This window comes from Sebastes umbrosus, chromosome 18 (genome assembly GCF_015220745.1).
Source record: "Sebastes umbrosus isolate fSebUmb1 chromosome 18, fSebUmb1.pri, whole genome shotgun sequence".
Taxonomy (NCBI): Eukaryota; Metazoa; Chordata; class Actinopteri; order Perciformes; family Sebastidae; genus Sebastes; species Sebastes umbrosus.
This window is the reverse complement of record NC_051286.1, coordinates 2,087,661-2,114,382: the sequence shown is the minus strand read 5'-3', so window position 1 is coordinate 2,114,382 and position 26,722 is coordinate 2,087,661. Positions and strand designations below refer to the sequence as shown.

General features: G+C 40.4%; 1 protein-coding gene and 1 long non-coding RNA gene across 3 annotated transcripts in view; both read right to left on the bottom strand.

Annotated features, from left to right (window-relative positions):
* Nucleotides 1–1,166: 1,166 nt before the first annotated feature.
* On the bottom strand, nucleotides 1,167–5,706 carry LOC119477218. Its single transcript, XR_005204199.1, has 3 exons — nucleotides 5,645–5,706; nucleotides 5,285–5,530; nucleotides 1,167–1,434 (listed from the first exon to the last, which is right to left on the bottom strand). It is a non-coding gene; the product is annotated as an uncharacterized LOC119477218 (long non-coding RNA).
* Nucleotides 5,707–13,216: 7,510 nt separating this feature from the next.
* Nucleotides 13,217–26,722, bottom strand: part of mei4 (meiosis-specific, MEI4 homolog (S. cerevisiae)) — a 79,762-nt gene continuing 66,256 nt past the window's right edge. Inside the window, exon 6 of one of the 2 annotated variants that reach the window (XM_037749847.1) lies at nucleotides 13,217–13,237. In XM_037749847.1, the coding sequence (XP_037605775.1) occupies nucleotides 13,232–13,237 (6 nt within the window). In that variant the 3' untranslated portion in view covers nucleotides 13,217–13,231. Of the gene's footprint in view, nucleotides 13,238–21,539; nucleotides 22,078–26,722 lie in introns of those variants that run through there. The other variant, XM_037749844.1, reaches the window with a different exon arrangement.

The following is a 26,722-nucleotide window of genomic DNA, read 5'->3' as shown; positions in this document are numbered from 1 at the left end:
AACTGCTTTAGGTTTAGGCAACAAAACTACAACTTCTTTAGGTTACGGCAACAAAACTCCACCACTGTTTATGCTTCTCTCTTACTGGCATGCCAATACAGTTGTCAAGTTTAAAATATAACTGAAAGAGGGAGGGAGCGCTGCTGCAGCTGCTAGTTTCCATAGAAACTTGAATGAGGAAATCCATCACAGATAACACAATTTTCTGCTTTATTTTTGGCAAAGCGACTTCACACGCTCAAATCAGACAGAACACACTCATTTCTATTTTTTCCGTTTCCATGTTCAGCACATGACTTCTTCAGTGTGTAATAGTTATTTAGCAGTCAGTCTCCACCACTTTGGTCCAGACTGAAATAGCTACTGGATGAATCATCATGAACTTTGATGCAGACATTCAGGGTCTCCAGAGGATGAATTATAGTGTGTTTTTCCTTCTGGTACGACCAAGAGTTGGACACTTGTTGTTTTGAGTGAAATCTTAACAACTATTGGATGGATTGCCTTGAAGATGTGGTTCAGACATCCATCCTCAGGTTGAATCGTAACTTTGTTGATCCTCTGAATCTAGCGCCACCATCAGGTCAACATTTTGTGTCCAACACTTTGGTTTATGACCAAATACCTGCAGAACTAAAGATACTCCCACCAGGCTCAGATGGACTTTGTGTCTACTGCTGGTCAGATTTCTAGTTTCCTATGACACCAGTATCTTCACTCTAGCTTTAAAACTGAGCCGCTACAACCTAAAAATCACAAGTTGCGTTAATGTGTTAAAGAAATTAGTGGCGTTAAATCGAATTTGAGTCAATGCGTTATTATTATCGCGTTAACTTTGACAGCCCTAGTTGTTACGTTATTATTTTAACAAAAAACATGTTTTTTCTTTGTTGCCTAAACCTAACTAACCGCTTCACAACGTGCGTTTCTGCCAGCGTGATAAGAGGCTGATATGAAGTGTATTTTTGGGTTCAGAAACGTCGACATTAAACGTTTCCCTCGGTTTGTAGAAACGTACAATGCCAACATTGTTTCTACAGACTGTGAAAACAAACTTCCTCCATAAAGGACAGTAAAGAGTGAATCTGGATGATTTTGTGTGAGATATATTCGTTTGTATCATCATGATAACTGACTGGAGGGTCATGGTTTTTGTTTCTCAAACACTCTGCTGTCTGTAAGCTGACCATTTAAAGTGATCTACACTGCTGCAGAGAGCTGGTTCTGATTGTTACGGACTCCCACACACAAACCACACGCGGCCAAACCCAAGGAAACGTCATCATGGAAACACTCTGCCAACTGTCTCGTGGTTTCAGCCTCCAGAACGGGCGTTTCAGAGCAGAACCACTTTGATTACGCCCGTTACAGTCTGGTGCGGTAGCGTCAGGGTTATTTATGCTCGTGTTTACAGAGGGCCTCTTTCCTTAGAGCCTAAAACAGACAGACAAGCAGGAGGTGTTGTATATACAGTATGTACAGAGAAGTACACTAAGACTGGCCCATGTAAAACACAACGGCATTGAGAACACCCTCGAGAACCTGCATGACTTACAGCTCAGAATACAGACACAAGAACCACACCGATAAACTGGTCATTCCAATATTAGTGGTTGATATATGTCTGTATATGTCAGCCCATTATTAACATGGAACTGCAGTACAGTAAAGATACAGTATGCTTGTATTCTGATGACCCCAGTCAGTCACAATGATCTCTTACACCTAATCCAATCATTATGTAAACAGTATTTAGATACAGATCTGAAACTAGATGCAAATTAAACACTAAGCATCATTCAAATAAAGTATCGTGCAGGCTTGATGAAGATGTGAATACTATCTAGTGTTTTTACTTTGTTGTTGTTTTGGCACTTATTGGGCTGAAAGCAACAGCAACTTCTTTAGGTTTAGGCAATACAACTACAACTTCTTTAGGTTTAGGCAACAAAACTACAACTTCTTTAGGTTTAGGCAACAACACTGCAACTTCTTTAGGTTTAGGCAATACAACTACAACTTCTTTAGGTTTAGGCAACAAAACTACAACTTCTTTAGGTTTAGGCAACAACACTGCAACTTCTTTAGGTTTATGCAATAAACTAGAACTTCTTTAGGTTTAGGCAATAAAACTACAACTTCTTTAGGTTTAGGCAACAAAACTACAACTTCTTTAGGTTTAGGCAATAAACTACAACTTCTTTAGGTTTAGGCAATAAACTAGAACTTCTTTAGGTTTAAGCAATAAAACTACATGTTCTTTAGGTTTAGGCAACAAAACTAGAACTTCTTTAGTTTTATGCAACAAAACTACAACTTCTTTAGGTTTAGGCAATAAAACTACAACATATTTATCTTTAGGCAATAAAATTAGCATTCTCTTAAATCTCTCTTCATTTTCTGTTAAGAGAAAAAATAAGAGGAGTCAACTTCACCAAACGTTGTTAAAACTGCTCTTATCCAGGTGCTGAATGATCAATCCCACTTGTAAACGTAAATGTGATTTTCTGGAGCGTCAGTACTTGGTGTTACAGTAGAATCAAAAAGCATCTAAGAGCAGCGTGTAATCCATTCAGAAGATGAACACACACAATATCATCCATGGGTTTTTATATGCTCATGTTAAAATACCTTAAATCCCTGTGCTCATGTTACCTGACTTAAAAACTCCACAAACTTTGACACAGTAAATCTGGGAATCAGTGCTCGGTATCGGCAGATAACCTGAGTTGAGGTCTCTGAATCTGTATCAGGAGAAACACTAACTGTCAGCGCTGAAGTAAACACTCCCTCCAGCTATGAGGAATAATTTAGAAAGCTGATGAAGGTGCTGGTGTCAGAACAGTGCAGTAATCTGAAAATAATGCACAGCCTGCAGCCTCATGGTGTAATATCCCACCTCACATGTGATGACGGGTGAAATCGATCACCTTCCTCCTGCACAAACAACACAACGAATAGGGAGGAAGTCGGGGTGGATGGATCGGTCAAAAAACACCAGACGTTCACCAGGAGACCGCTGTTGGTGCCCCGTGTGAGGCCAGAAGTCAACGTTGATTTATTTGTCACGTAACTTCCGTACTTAAGTTACACCACTTCTGGTGTTATTTTAACCCAAACCACAATCTTTTCCGAAACCTAACTAAGCAGTTTTGTCACATAACATCCGTACTTAAGCTACGCCACTTCCAGAGTTACTTAAACTCAAAACCGCGATCTTTTCCTAAACCTAAGTAGTTTTTGTCACGTTACTTCCGTACTTAAGTTACGCCACTTCTGGTGTTTTTTTAACCCAAACCGTGATCTTTTCCTAAACTTAACTAAGTTGATTTTCTCACATAATATCTGTACTTAAGGTTCACCACTTCTGGAGATATTTTAACCCAAACTGCAATCTTTTCCTAAACCCAACTAAGCAGTTTTGTCACGTAACATCCGTACTTAAGTTGGGCCACTTCCAGAGTTACTTAAACTCAAAACCGCGATCTTTTCCTAAACCTAAGTAGTTTTTGTCACGTAACTTCCGTACTTAAGTTACGCCACTTCTAGAGTTATTTTGTCCCAAACCGCGATCCTTTCCTAAACCTATCTAATTTGTTTTTGACACGTAACTTCGGTACTTAAGGTTCACCACTTCGGTTGATATTTTTTACCCAAATCCCGATCTTTTCCGAAAGCTAACTAAGTAATTTTGTCACAAAACTTCCATACTTAAGTTACGGCACTTTCAGAGTTATGTAAACTCAAATCGCGATCTTTTCCTAAAGTTAACTAAGTAGTACTAAAGTAGTTTTATTTTGAAAAGACTGGAGCAGAAATTGACACGTGTTGCTGGACATTTGTAGGAAAACGCACAAAAAATACGTTGTTGAAAGTCGTGCTGAGAAAAAAAAGTGAAATTCGTGTCTTTGTAAACGAATCAAATAGATTACATTTCTTCACTATTTCTGTGAGACTGTGTTGAAATTGAAACACAACAAAACTACCTGGTTAAAACTTTAGTCCAGAAGAATATAAATACCTCTCTGGTGGATTTATCATCTAATTTTTATAAGTGTATGTTTTGCTGGAGGCCGCTCTGTACCTGCTTGTCAAATAAATTCATTAATACTTTCACCCAGTCAGCCTTGGGCTTCAATCATGTTTGAACACAGAAACAAGAGACGGTTTATTATTACTGGCTGCTCTTTCTAATACGTACTAGTTAAACTTTTAAGCATGTCTCTGTTCTTTCTTTAGTGTTACTTTTTTGTTGTAAAAGGTTTCTGGTTTCTTGAGGGAGTCTGTGTTTGTTAACGTTCATTCCTCAGTGTTGTAATTCATCCTGTTAACACATTAAAAGTTGCTGTAACAACAAGCAGCTATCATAAGATCTATCTTGTTTCCTAATGGATGACATGTGTTTCCTGGTTTCATTATGTCGTGTATAGATAACACTTTGGTTGTCAGTAAATCAGCAGTCACAAACTCAAAGCAGGAAACTACAGCTGGATTTTCTGCTGATTATTTTCCAGCGATTTGGTTGATAAAATATCCATAAAAAATTTCCCAGGGCCAAAAAGTGACGTCTTCAAATGTCTTGTTTTGTCTCAACAAATCCAAAACTCAAACGATATATATGACTTTTTATGGCATTTTTTTGATGACATACTATACTATGGCTTTTTTTATGGCATATACTGTGTATGACTATATGTTTATTATCATAGAAGATACAGAAAACCAGCAAACATTCACACTTGAGAAGGTAGAAACAGGAAATAATTGGCATTTTTTCTTTAAAAAACTTAAACGATTAATTCATTATCAAAATAACTTTTATCTAGATCAAATAATCAGATTAACCCACTAATCGTTTAAAACCATCAAACATTTCATATCAAATATGTATATGGACGGTTTAATAATCCCATAAGATGTCCACTGTCAACATATCCTAATCATTTTTTGTCTTGAACTGAAGCAAATCATTTTGTAATCAAATCAAATTTGCTAGTATTATTGTTTTCTTTTTGTAAATGCCAACTGCATAAACAAAATCAACTTGACACGACTTGTTGAAGCGCGGATAAAACTTCAATACAACAGAAATGAATTATATCATCCAATACATTCTTCATTAGTCTGTCTTGTTGTAAGAATCTAACACTGATTTTTAGACTTTTTATTTGGTGTGTGTATCCCGTTAAGGCCCTGACATACATGAACTGCATGTAGTTCCAGTGTGTTATATATACAGTATATATATATATACTCCGTGGGGGTGAAGATGTGTCCTACTTACCAGGAGAATACAGATGTTGTTAACGCCGTCTTGACACCAGCGGCTGCTTTGATGTCGACACTCCTGGGATGGGAGGTTCAGAGTGGGCGCCAGCCGGGCTGCTGGACTGATGCAACAACACACTGGAGACGGATTAGTTCCCCCCCTTTTGAAGACGCTAATGAAAAGGAGGACAAGCCAGCGTCTCCGTGGCAACAATCACTTCATTGTGCCGGTTACCATGAAGCTGGAGGAATCTGTCCAACGCTGGTGGGGGAGAAAAAAGAATAATTTACAATGCAGGATGTGGGATTAAATATGCGCGTAAAGTAGGTGACTGTACACAACAGGTTTGGAAAATGTAATTATTTGTTGTCTTACTGAGTCGGATGATGTTTGACAGCAGCTTCGTCTCTGTGTGTCCAGGATCGACCTGCAACAGCCTGAGTATTAGAAAAAGAAAAATACATTTAGAGGCAATAAATAACGCTCCAAAGTTGGGCTAAATTTTAGCGAGGAAAAACAGTCATGTCCATTTTCAAAGGGGTCCCTTGACCTCTGACCTCCAGATCAGTGAATGTAAATGGGTTCTATGGGTACCCACGAGTCTCCCCTTTACAGACATGCCCACTTTATGATAATCACATGCAGTTTGCAGTTGCATGCAGTATAAATGTGTTATTGTCTCCTATTCTAAAATGATGTATCTGAATATTTCTGCATCCTGGGGTCCCTAAACAGTCTTGAATTACATAAAATGGGTCTCACTGTAAAGCTGAGACTCTTGTGGATCCAATGAGCCCAACTGTATTCATGTGTGATGATGTTAATCCCCATAGGAGACATTTCATTGACCTCACTGTATAAAAGGACCTGTGGTGACCTCTAGGATAATCACAGCCTCATGAAACTTTACAGCCACAAACTAGAGACCTAGAGCATTCAGAGGATGGATGGATCAGACTAGAGACCTAGAGCATTCAGAGGATGGATGGATCAAACTAGAGACCTAGAGCATTCAGAGGATGGATGGATCAAACTAGAGACCTAGAGCATTCAGAGGATGGATGGATCAGACTAGAGACCTAGAGCATTCAGAGGATGGATGGATCAAACTAGAGACCTAGAGCATTCAGAGGATGGATGGATCAAACTAGAGACCTAGAGCATTCAGAGGATGGATGGATCAGACTAGAGACCTAGAGCAGAAAGAGGATGGATGGCTGCTAATCACATAAAGTAATTACTATCAATATTATCACATTAAATTATCATTATCATTGCTATTCAGTTGAATCTGATCAGAATCTGTAGGACACAGAGTTGCTGGTACAGAGATACCTGCAGGTCTGCGAAGTATTTAAACTAGTTTAACGCAAATATTTTGGAAAACGTCGCCCCGAAGAACAAAAAAATATAGATAAAAAATGTAGAGAAAGCGCAATTGGACATATGTAAAGTTAATAAACTAATTATCATTGTGTTGTTTCCTCAGCATTACTAACAAATAACCGATAAAAGTGAGGATGGGTATAGTCAGTGTGTAAAAAACGTATAGAATTAATATAGTGGTGTGTGTATAATGAAACTATTATTAATATTAATAATACTATATAATTATTAATAAAAAGAAATGCTTCCTAAGTGTTGGACAACAAAAGATTTACACAGAACATAAAACCCAAAGTGACAGACTCGTCTCTTTTGCCTCTAATCTTCCCGCCACGCCTCCGACCCACCGCAGCGCCGCCGGCAGGCCTGACAGATTTATCAGCTTCAGGAGGAGATTTAGCAGCGTTTGGCTGCTGCTGCTTATTTCCCTCCCTGAGCCTTCTTATTATTAAAATATGAATCATGTCATGGCAGTTTTGCAGAGCGTCTCGCCTCACTAGAGGGCGGCAGACTGCAAGAAATGAAACGACAACGTGAGGAGAGTCTCACAGAGAACATGTCTAGGTGAAGAGAAAGAAGTTGGACTCTTTTTCTACTCTATTTCTATTTTAGGCAAAAAAAATAAATCTGTCTCAAGCTGCAAAACATGTGATCATTGTGATAAAGGTAACACAGTTTATAGTCTAAGTATATAGTATATAAGTCTAATGCAGTGAGGACCAAAGAGACAATGTACTACGGAGTATTAGGGCCACATTGAGGGAAAAAACATCTGAGATTTACAGAATAAAGTCAGAATATTACGAGAAAAACAGATAGAAGTTTACAAGAATAAAGTCAGAAGTTTAAAAGAAAAAAAGAAAATAACACGTACAATTACTACTTTATAATATTATGACTTTATTCTCATAATACTACAACTTTTTTTCTCGTAAACCTATGACATAATTCTCGTAAAGGATCGGCTAAGGCTCCGTCCTTTCCACGCTTTCCATTCATTGTCTATGTAAGCAGCCGTGCAATGCATTCTGGTAGCGTGGCGGCTGCATAAAGTTGAGGTCTCAGCTACTTTATGCAAATCAGGGGCGTCCGACGCGACTCGCCGCCTCTGGAAACTCCCGATGAACTTTTAAACTAAACGGTGTCGGTGTGAAATGAAGACAGATTCATCAACTGCATGGATTATTTCTCTCATAAAACTTTTTCAGAAACACATTTCTGTGAACTATTTTTGTTAAATAAGAGAAGAAAGTTTCCAAACAAGCCGCCATGTTGGTTCCGGTTTGAAAGCTGAAAGCAGCAGCTCACGAGGGAAAGCATAAAGTGAGGCGATCCCTCGCAATAAAAAAAACGCCCCCTGTGGACGCTGGTCGTGAAAATGACAAACTGAAACTAGCAATGACCGTTCTCTGGCTGGAAGATATGGCCCTTTATTAACAGACTATGACATTCATGCTCTGGCATAACTCATATGTGGTTATCATAACTGATTTCTTGTCCCCTAACTAATGGATTGATATACTCTTTTCACACACAAATAAAGGCTGGCCAACACTAACAGATGTTTCAGATCTTAACAGATGTGTAATATGTGAGAGAGCCCAAACATAAGGACATGTTCAATTTAACAGTTTAGTTCCTGTAATGTGCGGAGAGCAACGATTTTGCCAAAACAGCCAGAACACCACAACCTAACAGATTCAATCATCAACGACAAGAGTCCCGACTAAAAAAAACAGAAATCTCTCTAAATCTCTGGTGATGAAACGTGACTTTAGTGTAAACAAACATGGCGGACGACGGGCAGGAAGAATTAGTGATGGTAGTTTTTACTTTGTCCTGAAAACTCACAAAGGACGGATGTCGTCATGGAGACACATTAAATAAATAATCAACAAGTTGCTCCTCCATCTCTGAGCTCCATATCACTACTCACTACTACTTTATGCTTCACGTTTAGCATTAGCTCATGCATTAGCCGCGGCCGCCATGACGACGGCGGTGGTTGTCCTTCCTTCTTCTGTCAGCTTGGTTCTCTATTGGCTGTCGTTCTTTAAATCACGTGACGGCGTCATCGGCTGTCCTCGGGGTTCCCCACACACAACAGGTTATCCCATCGGAAATATTGAACATGTTTAATATTTGGAATCGGTGCGTCCAGGATGGACTTCAGAGCTGATCGTGGGATGTAAAAAAAAAACACTCTTAACATGATCTCTCACACCACAGGAACATCTGGAAACATCATCTTTAGAACCATCAAAATATCAGGGATTTGCAGGCCCAAAACCGGCTCGATACTCGTATAGAGTGTGTGTGTGTGTGTGTGTGTGTGTGTAGTGTGTCGTTTCATTCATGAACACTGAACACAACAGAGTCCATCAAACACACACGGCTGCTACTAGCTACTGAAGCCGCCGCGGTCGGCGCAGGTTAAATGAATTGCATTGAACAGGTCAGGAAACTGCCTCACATCACCTCCTCCTCGTCTCAGACACAAAAAACATCCATCAGCCTCGGGGGGGGAGAGATTTAGCAGCTTTCTGCTGGTGTGACTTTTCTTTATTTCCCTCCAGATTCTATTAAACATGAATCCCCCGTCACAGGGGAGGGCAGCAGAGAGCAGGGAATGAATCAGCAGAGGAGTCACCGCTCCACCGTCTCACACCACACAACAACATGAACATCATGTCAGAGCACAACAACCACATTCTTCTCTACATGTTCAAAATTCAGTGTGTTTGATATGAAAAATGCTGCCGTGTCCTCATGAGGGATGTCTGGTTACAGGCGCTGTGGGGGGATCAAATCAAATGGATGACGAACAGCGGTGTGAAGAAGCCTTTTCTTATTCCAGCTGATGGATAACAACAGCTCTCCAGAGAGCGGCCGAGTGGATCTGGAGAATGAGAATGTAGCAGGCGGTACAATAAAACTCCCCCTCTTCATGCATCCATCCCGTCCGTCCTGCATTAATACTCTGAACGGAGACAAGCCAGCGCTCCCCTGATGGATACATCCTTTATCTATCTCCTCTCCGCGTGTTGAAGCTGAAGTCTGTGACGTTCACACGACAGCCAAGGTGACGGAGCTTCTGTCTGAGCTTCTTTGTGAACTCGGTTCAACGTTTTTTATGTTTGTGTGGAGTGAAAATTTAAACGGACTGACGGGTGACAAATTAAAAAGGGACAAATCTGAATGAAAGAAAGTGCAGATGCTTCCAGACAGAACACAAAGGCTCGCTGAGCGGTTTGACGAGGAGGACGTGAATCCAGATATCAACCCAACTGAGCAATGTGATGATTCTCAGGCAGGTTCTGAAGCGTCGGATTTCTAAGCAGATTTATAGATGTTTTATTCTCAACGGACATCAGATAGAATGATATCCTCGGAGAGTGTGAGTCACACTGAATGATATCGATGTGCTTTTCATGTCTTTGTGATAACATTTGACTTAGTTATGACTCTGTGAAGAGGAGAGATTTTTGACTCAAATTCACCTCCTGCAGTTTTCTTTGCCTTCCCTTCAACTCTCCCAAAGAGTTTAGAAGCAAAGAGATGAAACGCAGACGTCTCGCCTATTTTTGACGCGAGCCGCACGGTTCACAGCAACAACAGACAGTGAAGGTGATCTATTGACAGTATATTGACATCATATCAGCAACATTACTACAGTTTCAAAGACTTACTTTCAAATCAATACTTCCTGCTTTCATTTCAAAATAAAAGCCCTCAAGCGTTTTTTCTGTGGACAGAATTCCTTCATTTGTTAACAAGGCTTTTATTCTGAAATATGTGCCGGACAGTGTTGTAGAACATGCAGTGACTTGGAGAGCTCCATGAATGAATTCATAGTATTGAATGAATACTATGAATATAGTACGGGGTTTTAATTGTGGATTATTACTATTATTTACAAAATTACCACACGTTTCATAAATCGTTTCTCTGTCTAAAATAAATGAAAATGTCATTTATAATGAAATGAAATGGCCATTATGAAAGACAAACTCTATGTAGAAAGAAAGGGCTGACAGGAGCAGCAGCAGAAACGGAGCTGGTGCGAACACCCGACGCGTGAGTCACGCAGCCGCCACGCAACGTAGGTAATTACATGCTATTACATAATTATTACCTATTTATTATCAAACTATTACCCCACTATTAGCATGTTATTACTGAACTACCTAGATGGGTAATCAACTCTATTTGCTGTACTCCAAACTGCTGACCAGCTCCAGCGGTCCGTCTGAAGGTCGCTTCCTTGCTCAGGAGCACTCCGTCAGCAGCTGGTGATGAATACGAGGGGTGACTTAAATCCTTCCTCTTTGAACCGTCCCATGACGCATCCTGTCTGAGCTCCAGGCCGACGTCTTCACCAATCAATGAGAACTCCTCTTCAGTTCGTCGACCTTCTAACGATCCCGGCGATAATGAGGCGATCGAGCCGGCGAGCGAGGCAGCTGACACGGCCGCTTACATCCAAACCCAGCTGATAACGGCCCCGGCAGTCCGCTCCATTCATGTCCGTATACGCCTCGTCTGATCCCCCCGAGGAGGACGCTGGCCGTGTTGCCTGTGGAGGTCAGAGGTCACGGTCGCCACCCCCACACAGCGGCGTTCAGCAGGAACTCAGCATCTTCCTCAAGGACTCTTCAGCAGGGCGGATACAGCTGCTGATTCCCACAGTGGCACCGACGGTTTCCGTGACTTTTATGTGACTTTCAGCTTGAGCATGTCCATTTTCTGGAGACATTCTTCCTTCATGTTGTTTTTACTGTTACTGAGAAAGCAGTCGGCTTTTAACTACACATCTGCTGTTGAGAAGAACAGGTGAAAACTACAACATATGCATGTATATTAACGATGTCAAAGTTAAAACGATAACGAGTTAACGCAAATTTGTTTTAACGCCACCAATTTCTTTAACGCATTAACTTGTGATCTTTAGGTTGTATTTTGTGTCACGAAGGAGGTTAAATAACGCTCCAAACTTACGCTAAACTGTTCCGAGGAAAAACTGTCAAGTCCATTTTCAAAGGGGTCCCTTGACCTCTGACCTCCAGATCAGTGAATGTAAATGGGTTCTATGGGTACCCACGAGTCTCCCCTTTACAGACATGCCCACTTTATGATCATCACATGCAGTTTGTGGCAAGTCATAGTCAAGTCAGCACACTGACACACTGACAGCTGTTGTTGTCTGTTGGGCTGCAGTTTGACATGTTATGATTGGAGCATATTGTTTTATGCTAAATGCAGTACCTGTGAGGGTTTCTGGATCAATATCTGTCATTGTTTTGTGTTGATAATTGATTTACAATAATAAATATATACATACATTTGCATAAAGCAACATATTGGTCCACTCCCATGTTGATAAGAGGATTAAATACTTGACAAATCTCCCTTTAAGGTACATGTTGAACAGATTTTCTAATAAAATAAATTGAAATAATGGATTGGAAATATTGTATTAAACACAAATGATTTTGTTTATCACACTAAAGAGAGCTGACTGTGTGCTGTAAAGTACATTTACTCAAGTATTTAAGTACAAATTTGAGATACTTTACTTTACTTAAAGGTGGAGTCTGTGGAGGCCTTCACATCAGGGGCTCGTACCCGAGGACACTTTGTTCTATGTCGGCACAAGGCAGAGTCCTGGCTCTGGATGAGGGCAGGCTGAAGCACGTAGGAGAGAGGACGAACTGCCGGTCAATGTGGGTTCATTTCTCCTCCATTGTCGTTGTGTTCAGCACTTGTAGCTACATGTAGGATGTGACGGTTGGTCTTTCTGGTTTTTGGATTTGGACAGCTGGGTGAAAAGTGACAGTTACAAGCGCAGCGTTTTATCAAACCAGTTTTACCAACAAGAAAAACCCCCCCCACCAAACATGCAGAGCTATTGCAATATTGCGACAGCCCTACCTTGAAGACGGCTTCGCAGCTGTATCATCTAGTAAAATAGAAGTATTGGATCGAGACTCTGTATCGGCAGACACTCAATATTAAACGACTCGGATAGGAGGCTAAAAAACTTGGTCGGGACATCCCTAACCGTGACAGTTACAACCGGTAGATCAGTGGAATAGCATGAAACCATATGAAAATCCTGCTCCGTAGCACTACCGGTCAGAAACTACATGTGTCTCATCCACTGCGTGGGAGACGTTAGCACGGAAAAGCTGACATCACATCCACAAACCAAACCGACCCGTTGGACATCATCCTTGAAGTCTTTCTGCTTGTAAACCTGTAAAAGGAGCCGCCACATCGCCGCCGCTGCCGCCGTGTTGGGATTTGCGTCACGCTCCCCTCTCCGGCCGTCAGCTGCCAGCAACGAGCCTCCCGCAGCGAACGGTTGGGGGAGGTCTGATGATGAGGCGCGATCTTGTCTGAAGGGCGAACGTGAGCCGTCAGAGCCGCGGACCGTCAAAACCTCAGCTTCAATTAAATCATCTCATCTGAAGGCCTGCGACAGGAAGTCCGCAGAGACGCCAGGAAACACCAGGAGGAGGTTTCACTCAAGGTGTCGTGAATGATGGAGCGGCGTTTCAGCCGTATAGGTCCGAATCAATACTGTTAAGAAGAGACAAAGAAGCTCAGCGTTGCTGCAGGTTTTATTTTCACATCTCGTTTTAGAGATCAAAGAAAACGAAGAAGAAGAAAAAGATTGTGCAAATAATAAAAAAGGCTTTTGATGCATAAATCAGACGGATTTAATGGGAGCTCACAAAGTACAACAAACTGAGATCAGAACAAACTTCATCTTTCTGTTCTGTACTTCAGACTTTATTAAACTCTCATAAAGAAAAGAAAATTAAAGCCTTTATGTTTTCATTCTCCAGACCGCCAACCTCATCATGGACACATTCAAGTTATTATCCTTTTAAAGACGATCACTGCTATCTCCAGAATAGAGGATGAAATCAGCATTATGGTTCTCATTACGGAGCTATTCTGTCCGCAGGGTTCACTTATAGGGGGGGGAGAGTTTTAAATGCCAAAATGGATATATCTGCTTCATCTGAGTCTATGTGGAGGTAGAAGGAAGTTACCGTGACGTGAGTAACGTGACGTCATATCCGTTCCGTATCCGTCAACCAAAACAAACCTCAGAGAGTGTAAAACGTTGGAGGGTCGTCATGGATACGACCTGCACCCTCACATGTTAAATCCAGCGTGGTAAACACTACACATCCAGTAAAGGATGGAAACACTTTGGGTTTCACACATTGACAGGAAAAGCAGAGCTAGACAGAGCAGAGCTAAAGCTGCATGCTAACTCTGTCACGGACAGGAAACGTTATGGTATGGCGGTAACGTGCGGGCGAGCTGGCCGTCGCTCTCGTCTCCGTGGTCAAATGGGCCGACGCTACGACTGTAGAGCACCCAGATACTGACATTGATGTTCTCTGCATTGAAACGGCCCCGATGGAGCTGACCATGGATGATAAAGAGAACGGAGCTGACGGGAGAGCTAGAGACCACCTTGGAGAAGTTAGAGGAAGTAGACACGGCTGGTTTTTAAAATAAAGTGTTAACAAAGGGAACTGTATATACTAAATACATATATGGAAATAAGATTGATGGATTATATTCACCAGAAGTACAAAACATTACATGTCCCTTATAAATTAAAAAGAAAACACCACTAATCTGTGAGGGAAATGTCTTTATTCTTTGATTTCTGGGTTGCTGGATAATAAATAATTCCTGACAATGACTGATATATTTGACTTCAGGACATCTCTGACTACATACATGCTGAAAATCAAACATTTTTACTGGATTCATTTAGATATTTTACAAAGTAAAAGTCCCTAGAAGTGTCTGATTCAACTTTTCCCTTCATGGTCTAGTGGTAGAAAAATTCAATAAATTGTAAATTGCAAAGTGTTTCCATCCTTTACTGGATGTGTAGTGTTCACCACGCTGGATTTAACATGTGAGGGTGCAGGTCGTATCCACGACGACCCTCCAACGTTTCCTGCTTTCTCGTTTTGGCTCGCTGCGGTTTGTTTTGCAAATATATTGATTCTGACACTAAAAAATCTATTTCAAAATCACGATACTTTGGTGAATAAATATATTTCAAAGACTTCCTCAGGTGTTTCTTTAGTGTGTCACTAGAATAGAAAGCTCTATTTGGGGAGAAATCAGGAGCCACAACAAAATGAACAAAATGTCTTGGATGGACATTTTGAGGAGGAGGAAGAGGAGGAGAAGGAGGAGGAGGAGGAAGAGGAGGAAGAGGAAGAGGAGGAGAGAACATTATTCACTCGTTTCCCCTCCCATATATTTGATCCCAGATGGTCTGGAAGTTTTGAACCAGGGATTCGCTGCTCGCACGCCTTCTTCTCTAACCCTGAAGCTGCGCCGCAAACAACGACGAGGAGGAGGAATCATGAAGAAGGAGCAACAGTAGAAGGATTAGTGGAGATGACAGGATGATGCTGGAGATGAAGAAAAGACAAACAAACCGCGTTGTTTTTGATTTTGCAGATTTTTCTCCGCGGCATAAATTTCCATACAAATGCATCATGAGAGTGAAGATTTGATCTTCCTTCAGTCGAGACAACAAAGGTTCACTTTGTTTGAAGTGAGATGGCTCGATACGCTTGTGAGAGGAAATATCTCCCAGCATGCCTAGAGACTCAGGAGGTACTTCAACCATGACATGATTAATAACCCTGCACTTAAAAATAGGCTTCAAAAATAATTATAGGAGATGGATGGGGGCGGGGCGGTTTCTGAATCAGAATCACTTTAATTACGGCGTACAAAGACGGATTTGTGTTGGTGGGATAAGTGCAGGGACGAAGCGACAATAAAAGGCAGAGTGCTGCTGGGAGTCTGACACCGACTCGCCGGGGAGACGTTAACTCTGAAGGTACACAAAGTGATTTCTAAAAAAGTCAATTTCCACCATATCAGTTTGTCACTGATCCCTCGCTGCAGATGTCGCTTGATGTCGCTGCTGTTAGAGAGAAGACTCCTCGCAGCGATTTACAGGAAGCACGAGGACATTATTTTACAGGTTGGATCATGAATTAAGGAGAGCAAACCTCAACTCACGGAGCGAAAGACAAAGAGCTGCTACACAACTGTCCAAAACGAGTTCAATTACACTTTTCACTGGAAATAATAAACTTGATCTAATATGACTCTTTTATGGTTAGACTATAGAAAATCACTGAAATCCTGCTAGGGATGTCCACAATTAACCGTTTAACCGTTAACCGACATTAAGCATTTTAACCGATTAACGCTATCGGTTAAAACGGTTAAAAGAAATGTTAATAATGAACTCAAAAGCTGAGCGTCTCAGAGGAGCGGCTCGTCTCTTTGAGGAGAAAGGCCGGTCCACCTTAACAGTCCACCTTAAGAGGCAGAGCCGGAGTTGCAGGATACAGGAAGTCGGCTCCCGTCTCTCCAGCTCGCTTGAGCGGAGCGGAGGAGTTGTAGTTTCATAGAATTTATTCACCAACAAATAAACTGTCCACACACTGCTACACCTACGATCACAGCTAGAACGTCACCAATAACCTCACACTCACCGCCAACACACACACACACACACACACGGTCTGTTGGAAAACTCACTAAAGTTACACAGACTACGTGTGCGGCGGCGGTGAGCTCGAAGCCTCCGGCAACGCTAGAGCTGCTAACGTAGCACAAACACACACACTGTCTGTTGGAAACACTCGCTAAAGTTACACCGGACAAACTAAACTAAATGTGCGGTGGAGACTTTTACTGGGAAAGTGGCTGCATGTCCTCGACACTACACGCAGCATCGGAGCTGCTAAGTTAACGGACGGAGAACTGGAGACAGTGAACACAGCATCGTAGCTGCTGAGTTAACGCTCCCGGACGGGGAACTGGAGACAGTGAACGCAGCATCGTAGCTGCTAAGTTAACGCTCCCGGACGGGGAACTGGAGACAGTGAACGCAGCATCGTAGCTGCTAAGTTAACGCTCCCGGACGGGGAACTGGAGACAGTGAACGCAGCATCGTAGCTGCTAAGTTAACGCTCCCGGACGGGGAACTGGAGACAGTGAACGCAGCATCGTAGCTGCTAAGTTAACGCTCCCGGACGGTGAACTGGAGACAGTGAACGCAGCATCGTAGCTGCTAAGTTAACGCTCCCGGACGCTGAACTGGAGACAGTGAACGCAGCATCGTAGCTGCTAAGTTAACGCTCCCGGACGGGGAACTGGAGACAGTGAACGCAGCATCGTAGCTGCTAAGTTAACGCTCCCGGACGGGGAACTGGAGACAGTGAACGCAGCATCGTAGCTGCTAAGTTAACGCTCCCGGACGGGGAACTGGAGACAGTGAACGCAGCATCGTAGCTGCTAAGTTAACGCTCCCGGACGGGGAACTGGAGACAGTGAACACAGCATCGTAGCTGCTAAGTTAACGCTCCCGGACGGGGAACTGGAGACAGTGAACGCAGCATCGTAGCTGCTAAGTTAACGCTCCCGGACGGGGAACTGGAGACAGTGAACGCAGCATCGTAGCTGCTAAGTTAACGCTCCCGGACGGTGAACTGGAGACAGTGAACACAGCATCGTAGCTGCTAAGTTAACGCTCCCGGACGGTGAACTGGAGACAGTGAACGCAGCATCGTAGCTGCTAAGTTAACGCTCCCGGACGGGGAACTGGAGACAGTGAACACAGCATCGTAGCTGCTAAGTTAACGCTCCCGGACGGGGAACTGGAGACAGTGAACGCAGCATCGTAGCTGCTAAGTTAACGCTCCCGGACGGGGAACTGGAGACTCCCGTTAAAGAATATCTGTTGTGCTCCTGCAGCTGGTACGAAGCATAAATCTTGTCGGTTAACGGTTAACAATTGGTTAACGAGGGTCGGTTATCGGTTAAGAACATTTTTCAAAATGAGCATCCCTAAATCCTGCACACAGTGCAACAATTTAACTCACAATACGAGACAATAATATTCTCATATTCAAGCTTCAGGTTGCAGCAGTCGATCGAGTTAAAGTTGAGACAAATCACAACGCCGGAGACAATAATCCGTCAATAACTGATCAAATATTTAAGAGTCCTTCACAAGATCAACACAACAGAGAACTGGAAACACTCAAGGGCAAATTCATGAAATATATAAGAAATATTTATCAACAGGAGCAGTTCAAACGGAGGACGTTGTGTTCAGACAAGTTCAAGTATAGTAGGACGACTTTAAAACAGTTTTCATTTACTGGATAAAGAATTATGGGAGCTGCAGTTGAGAGTATTGATGGAAGTTTAGATTGCATTTTGAGTACAAATGAAACGGCATGTTGGGTGTAATAACTCATCTAGCTATTGATTGGTTGTTGTTGTATCTGGAGATAATTGTAATGTTATTGAAACACTTTGTTTACGTTGGAATCTAGAAGGCACGAGCTCAGCAGGTGATTTCAGTCCCGTGTGACATCCTGATATATACTTTACATTTATATTGAGATCAGATAAAGCAGTGTTATCATCCTCTCCATCCATCTGGAGGGTGGAGGACACTTTGTTTGATGCTGCTGAGTTGTGAGCGTTAACACAGACGTGGTGTTTATCCGGTTGCCTAGAAACATCTCAGCGGGGGAAGCACCAACAACAGGCCTGAGATTAAAAAAAAATAAAACATTAAAAAAATCCCTCCGATGTCAGAGCGCTCTGAACATCTCTGACTTGTGAAAACGTGCAGGTGGAAGAATTAGTCACAACCTGTATTTATGTGAAGATACAGAGCTGAGGCTGCGTGGGTTTGTGGGTCAGTGATGTGAATACAATGAGTAATAATAATAATAATAATAATAATATTCATTCAAGCTCATTTCAATAATAATGAAGAATCCAGAAAGTGTCGGTCGCTTGTACCAACTTTGTTTAGTTTTGGCATTTCAGTGTGGGACGACTGTAGAGACGATTATTAATATTATTATTATTATTATTATTATTGCAACACGTCTTCACACCTAAACGACAGAATAGTTCGTTTGCCAGTGACTCACAAAACGACATATATGACTGGTACCGTATCATAACACAATTCCAAAAAATAAATAAATAAATAAATATGTTATTAAATGTATCAAAAATAATAGAAAAAATAAATGCCATGAACCATAAATTAATTGATAAAATGTGACGTTTTAATTTGCTTCTTAATTTATTTATCTTCGTATTAATTCCCTTATTTATTTCCTGTTCTGTTTAATTTTCCCTTTAATATATTTATGTAATTATTTTTATTAATTATTATTAATTATTTTAAATGTATATATTTTTTTTTCAATTATTTTTGTATTTATTTATTTATGGCTTATGGCATTTATTTTTTTGTTTTATTTTGAATGTATTTATTTATGACCCCATGACAACACACGTTAAGTGAATATGCATAAAGAAATGTATAAAGAAAATAATACAGAAATAAATAAGTTTGGGGAAATAAATAAATATGAACATACATTTCAAAATAAATATAAAATGAATAAAAATAAAAATAAATAAAAAAATAGATAATTTAAAAATGAATAAAAATAAATACATAAATAAATAAAAGGGGAATTTAAATAGAAGAGTAAATAAATAAGATAATTTATAAACAGATAAATGAATTAAAACAAACGACAAAAATAATTAAAATAAGGCGGGAAATGCAAAGGGAAAATCATGCATAAATAAATAAATAAATAAATGTATAAATACATAAATAAAAACACATATTTCAAAATAAATAATAAATATATGCAAAAACATATAAATGAATAACTGCAAAAATAAATAAAAATATATTTTTTAAATAATACAAAAATAAATAAATAAACAAAAGGGAAAATGAAACAGAAGAGTAAATAAATAAAGGAATTAATACAAAGATAAATAAATGAATAAATAAAGAAGCAAATTAAAACAGAAATATTTAATATTTAATTTATGTCACATTTTATCAATTAATCAATGGCTGCATTTATTTTTAATATTATTTTTACTGCATTTAATGACGTATTTATTTATTTATGAAGTCATTTATTTATTTATTCATTTATTTCTGATTATGGCAGGTTCCATCCTCTTTACTGGGACGTTGGTGCTGCTGTTTTGAAACAGGAAACATCACTTTTTGTCTTTTCTGAACACGAGAACCGAACGGAGGATTGTGTTTTTACTGTTACATCCCAACACTAAACTAACCGCCTGAACTTTGACCGGTGAGCTGAACTCCAGAATCAGATAGAAATGTTTCTCATATCCTGAAAGAGGAAAGTGTTCCTGGTCTGTATGTGAGAACACGTCTGAAACTTTTGCTGCAGTTCTTCTCCGCTGAGGTGTCGTGGAATCTAAAGAGGCCCTCAGATCACACAGAGAGGCTGATTGTTGTCTCACAGATACATCACAAACACCGAGAGCTGATTCCTTTTCACTAAATATTCAAATCAACAACAAACACAATCCACAAGTAATCTCTGAAAACTTTTCTCCGACATGCAGAGAAGTGAAAAAAAAAGCAGACAGAACAGGAGGAAGCTACGCAGACGGCTAATTAGCTCCCTGGTTACCCGCCGCTAGCTCGCAGTGATTCAGAGGCATATTGTACGGCGTGCTGTAAGGCTCACGGAGCCGTGCAGCAGCCCGACTGCTGAGTTCGAAGTGTAATTAGGAGCCAAACACAAAGAGACACCCGCGGAGTCGCTGACTGTCACACACACACACACACACACACACACACACAATATGTGCAGCTACAGCAGAGCAGCGAGCAAATGTAGAATTCAATTAAAACTAAAGTTTGTTTCGCTGTTTACAAACTAAACCTGCTCACAAACACGTCAACACCTGAGTGTGTTCGTGTGGAGCTACCTCTCTGTCTTGTTTATGTTTTTCACGTTTGGTGTAAAGATCTTTACGGTCGTCCTGATGTCTAAAACAGATTTATGGAAATAAAATAACATGAATATGACTTAATGTTGAGACTAACCCACACTCCTATGGTGGATAATAGTATCTAAAACTTGCATCACAATAAACCGTCACAATTAGTAATAAGAAGATTTATTTGAATGATTATTTTCTTTCTCCCGCTGGCTGACTTTTGATTTGTTTGTTCAGATTAATGGAATTACTTCAGGTTTGTTGGAGCACTTCAAGACTTCAAGATGGACATGAAACTCTTTATGTTGAAAACATATCTGACAAAAAGTCAAAATGTACAAATCTGTATGGAGGACGGAACATGCCAAAATAAAAAATAAATGAATAAATAAATAAATGTCATTAAATGTAGCAAAAATAATATTAAAAATAAATGTAGCCATTAATTAACTGATAAATTGTGACAAAAATGTATATTTCAGTTTAAATTTGCTTCTTTATTTATTTATCTTTGTATTAATTCTCTTATTTATTTACTCTACTGTTTAATTTTCCCTTTTATTTATTTTTGTATTTATTTTTATCTATTTTTAGATGTATTTATTTATTTTTGCATGTATTTATTTTGGCATTTTTATTTATTCATTTATTTTTTCGTTTATTTATTTTTTATTTATTTATTCATTTTTGCATTTTCATTTATTTATTTTTGCATTTTTTATTTATTCATTTATTTTTGCAATTTTTAGTAAGTAATTTTTTCATTTCTTTTTTTCATTTTTTATTTATTTCTTTTTTATTTATTCATTTATTTTTGCATTTTTTTTATTTTTTTATTTATTTATTTTTGCATTTATTCATTTGTTTTAGCATTTATTTTCTGCATTTTTTATTTATTAATTCTTTTATTTTTGCATTTATTTTTATTACATAAAAAATTACAGCCATGTTTCTGCAGTAGCCCAGAACGCCTTGGGTAGGAGTCGATAACGTTACTCGCTCCCGTCACCACCGTTCTTTCTCTCTTGCTTCACCACTCACTTTTCACACTCTATACGCACTGGCTCTGCTCCAAATGATCTACGCTACTCTCACAACGACCGGCTCTGTGGCGCCGGCCAACGCATGCTTTCCCTCTGCAGACCGACTCTGACGTTAAGAGGTCAGAGGTCAAGTAGGAGTCTGAGGTGGACACAGAGCCACAGCTGCCTCCGTCCCTCTGCAGCTCTGATTCACAAGAGAACCGCATCCTAATGATTTCCTCCACTTCTCAAAGCCCACCGTGAACTTCAAAAGTCTTTTTTCTCTTTTCCGTCTCAGAGGAGGCCAGAGATTTAGCCCAGATTTCAGAGTTCAGTCGCTCATCAGAAAGAGCCGGCGCTGCCCCGCCGACCAGGCTGCAGACGCCGCCGCCACCGCCGCCTCGGCGGGGACGCTGGCAGAATACTAAGAGGCTCCTTCACCGAGTCAAGAGGGTGAAAGTGGCTGCTGGGAATGTGTTTTACACGTCGTTTGACACGTGTGGTGGAGATCTTCAGAGAGAGATAAACAGAAAAACATCCAAAGCATCAAACTGTGTTTTTTAGCTTCTTACGATATGACGGTTTAATTTACCGATCATATGTAAGTAATCAATCCTTTTCATTTACACGTGGAGAATACACAGACATATGAGGACTTTATATTACATGAAAACAACCTTTGGATTATATTCTATCTTCATCAAAAACACAGATGCAACTAAGAAGATTAATGATCGCTCTTCTATTTAAGGGAAAACTGGTTAATTACAACATGGAAGTTCATAAAGATAGAGGTCTGTAAAGTCAAATCTTGGGAGGCACTCGTCAAACAAACGCTGCTGCTCTGGAAGAAAAAGGGGTGAAAACTTAAAACGTGCAAAAGAGCAAACATGAGTTTTTCTGTTGACGCCATTACACGGACATTCTGCGTTTTATGAGTACGCATTCGTGTGTCATTTGTACGCCACACACGTACAAATGACACACGGAAATCAAGGAAGGCGTACTTATTGCACGCTAAACGCTTTGGGCATTATTGTGGCATTTAAACGCCTTTTCGTGCTCTTCAAAGCCACCAGACTACATTCACAAAAACAGTAATTTTACCTCACAGAACGTGAGAGTATACATTCAACCCTACTTCAAAAAAATCCCAAATCCTAACGGCTGAGTGGACGCTTCCGTTTGGAAAAATTGGAAAAGAACGCAGATGGATCCGGCATTTAATGGCGACTCTTTTTGTTAAAATGTCTTCTGGATGAATGATTATAATAAACTTGATCTGTGTTTAAGAACTTCCAACTAACACTTTTTAAACATTAGTAACACCTGCATTTCATTTTGTGAGAAAACCTTTAACACAACTGGAGTAGAAGTGTGACAACACACACCTGAACGACCTCTAAAGGTTTACTGAAGACATTAAAAGTTCTTCTAATCTGGATTAAAGACATTTTACAGCCTTGAGTTTGGTTAATTTAATTTAAGGGCTTTTCATGGATCTGCAAACACTTCATCAGAACAACGAGGACAATCAGGCTTTTATACCAATCAGACACAATAAGTAAGAGCAATGAAACTAACAGGAACTCATTTCCAATAGTCCTCGCTCACTCACTACCTCTGGGACCGACTTCCTGTCTGCGTTCCTGACAGCAGCGAGGTCCGCCGGGAGACGTGACAGTCCTGCACTCATTAGGATCAACCAACGGCGAAGCTACGCTCTGATTGACTGCAATTTCCCGGCTGCCGACCGCACGCCGCTCGTCTGTCTGCAGCAGCTCGGTGGGTATTTGTGTCAATCAGCCCTCCGCCGACATCGGTCCCGCCCTGCCGATGACAGGCTGTCCAGACTGGCGGGCTGTGACGGGCTCGACGAGGGTCCGCCACAGCACACGGCGGTCCAGATGGATGCACTACAGGTAAACAAGACGCCGTCAATAACGTCCATAAAACAACAGGACCGATACTGACGTTAACACTGAGGTTAACAAAGACTAAAACACCGACTGCTTCCCGTCAATATGAACTGATTCTTAGGAGCAACATTTATTTATCTACATATTGTTTCATTATAATCTCAGAGTCCTTGAGCAGGAAACAGACTTCACACCTTCTGCAGATCAAATAAAAAACACTCATTTGGTGCTCCTGCAAAAGGCTTTCCCCTCCTCTCTTCTAAACAGGGTAAATCTCAATTTGGATAATTTGTTCCAATTACCAGCGAATCAATGAGCAAAGAAAAAAAAAGAAAACCATGATGAAGCTTCAGGAGTTCCTCATCTGAATCTCTAATTACCGCCAACAAGGAGGTGTTCAGCTCCGTTTGTTGGTCTGTTTGTCAGCAGGATTACGGAAAAACTACTAGACCCAATTTCGTGAAACTTGGTGGAAGGGTGGAACACGGGTCACGGAAGAACCCATTACATTTCGGAGCAGATCCGACTCACGGGGCGGATACACACATCATTTTTTAACTTTCGTTAACATCGTGATATAGGGCGTTTATGCTGCGTTCACGTGCAGGAACACTTGCCCCGGTGCAAGTGGGTTGCCTCATGCAGTTGTCCGATCGGGAAGGACTTTTCCCTCTGAGAGCTAATTTGACAAAATGAAAGTGGGCGAGAGCGACTCAAACACAAAGTGGTACATCGCCAACAGCAGACATAATGTCTGTCTTACTTTTATGGTGCTTCAATAACATTGCAGCCATCGCAGTCATCACCTCAATTACAATCCCGCCACAGGTGAAGGGCTTTGTGCTTCGTTAGGATGTACGCCACTAAACAAAGCCTCTTTGCTTCATTGGCCTTCTTCCTCAGTCGTCGTTTAAGCGTTGTTTCCAGCTCCTTTACCTTCTCCGTTCGTAGACTGCTACCAGCCGGAGAGCCCTGTGAACATTTGCCGTGGACTTGGACTCTGAGGAATATACTAATTATCTTCAACAGAAATGACTTCAAGTATACGAGTATAGAAAACCTGGTGAAAAGTTGGTGTGCAGCAGCACTTTGAGGTGAAGTGTGGAGGCGGTGGGCGAGCTCCTGAGTTTGACTGATGTGTGAATCGATACAGCCAGACATAGAAACCTCTGCAGACTTAAAAATATCACAACTGCAATTACTGTGTGCTTTCTTCCCCCCCGATGAGACACCGGCAGAACGGAGTTCGGGTGAACCGAACATGAGCATGAAGAGGCTGTAGATATTGTTCTTTTTCTATTATAAAGTCTATACCTCACCTTACCTACGATTATGAGAAATATATTCTCCATGAGCTCCCACACTGAACACTGAACGGCGGTAAAGACCTACAGTACATGTCAAGTCTCAGGTTTTAGACCCTTTTAATGCCTTTGTTCATCATGTCTGATGTGAAAACTACGACGGCATATTAGGGCCATTGTAGATTAAAAATAAAACATACTTTAAACTCAGATATTCTCTGAGGTTAAAGTGGTGAATTTAAAAAAAGAAACAAAAATTTACAAGAAATAAAGTTGAATATTCTCTGAGATTATAAAGTCACAAATTTGCAAGAAAAACACATATTTACGATAAAAGAATTCTCAAATTTACAGAAATAAAATAAATATTCTCTGAGATTATAAAGTCATAAATCTGCAAGAAAAAACTCAGAAATTCTCTGGGATTAAATTGGTAAATTTACAAGAAAAAAATCACAAATTTAAGATAAAAAAACTGAAATATTCTCTGATATTATAAAGTTACAAGTTTGCAAGAAAAAAAACATATTTACGAGGAAATAAATCACAAATTTATGAACAAAAACTTTTTTTTGGAATTCTTGGAGATGATAAAGTCACAAATTTGCGAGAAAACAAAACACTGTTTTTTCGTCTTTTCGTCTCATAGATTTGTGACTTTAATTTCAGAGAATTTCTGGGTTTTTTCTCGCAAATTTATGACTTTATAACCTCGGAGAATATTTGAGTTTTTTTCTCTTAAATTCTGAGTTTTTCTCAGAATATTATTGCCCTCCCCCGGCTCCAAAATTTATTACATTTCTTAACCTATAATGGCCTAATACGCCATCGTACAAAACATCATATTTCAAAGAAACTGATTCACGTTAGAACTTGTGTCATAAATGTTTTATAATGACAATAATAAACATTTCATTTTCATGATGTCTCGGGATAATTTACTTTATTGTGTGAAATCTAGAGCTCTTTTTCTGGACATGAATTTTGTATTAGATTGTAATTGAAACATGAAATGACGTCCTTTGACTGAATCCTACTGCATATTAACGTCTTGTGAACAACCCCGTTGAGTCTGATTTTAACCGTCTGATACTGACATCACCATAATGATGAATGAGCTGAAGGAAAAGAGTTGATATCACGCTTCCCCTCGACACAGATAGGGTCTGACAGATGACTTACTCATCAAGTAATTCATGTTTACATGCATCAGGAGAGAAAACAAACCTGAGACGATCTGCATGACTCAGACAAACACTGACAGATATATCTGGTGCGCTAATGGCCGTTCAACACGGGAGCTATTGACCAACTCTCAGAAAAGCCAAACGGCGTACAAACGTCTTAATTAGCCGACAGCGCGTACGCCGAGAAATGTCAAAGTATGATGGATTCAGTAATGAGCTCTTAAAGGCCTGAAGACAGAGAGGACAGATTAATCACAATAGAGGAGGTGATTTCCCAAAATGTTTTCCATGTGGAAGAAGGAAGGTTGTCTAGAAAGTGGATGGATGGGGAGGGGGGGGTGTTGGTTGGGGATTTGGCAGCTACAGGGCGTCACTTCTGCTCATTCTGATAGATGGAGCTCAGTAGAGGCTGATGGAGCAGAACAGCTGAGAGAAGACAAGACTGCAGAGAGAGAAGACCTCCGGTTACAACTTTAAAAACCAACAACACAGGCGGCCTTTGTTTCTCACGCTAAACAGTACAACTTTCACCTGTTTTATTGTCCTAAATTAATTCTTCTTCTTCAAGTGGGACAGCCTTAATTGCAAAACAGACAACTGAGTCTCCAGTTCACCGTCTGGGAGTGTTAACTTAGCAGCTCCGATGCTGCGTGTAGTGTCGCCGACATGCAGCCACTTTCCCAGTAAAAGTCTCCACCGCACATTTAGTTTAGTTTAGCAGGTTGTCAGCTGTGTGTCGGCCCGG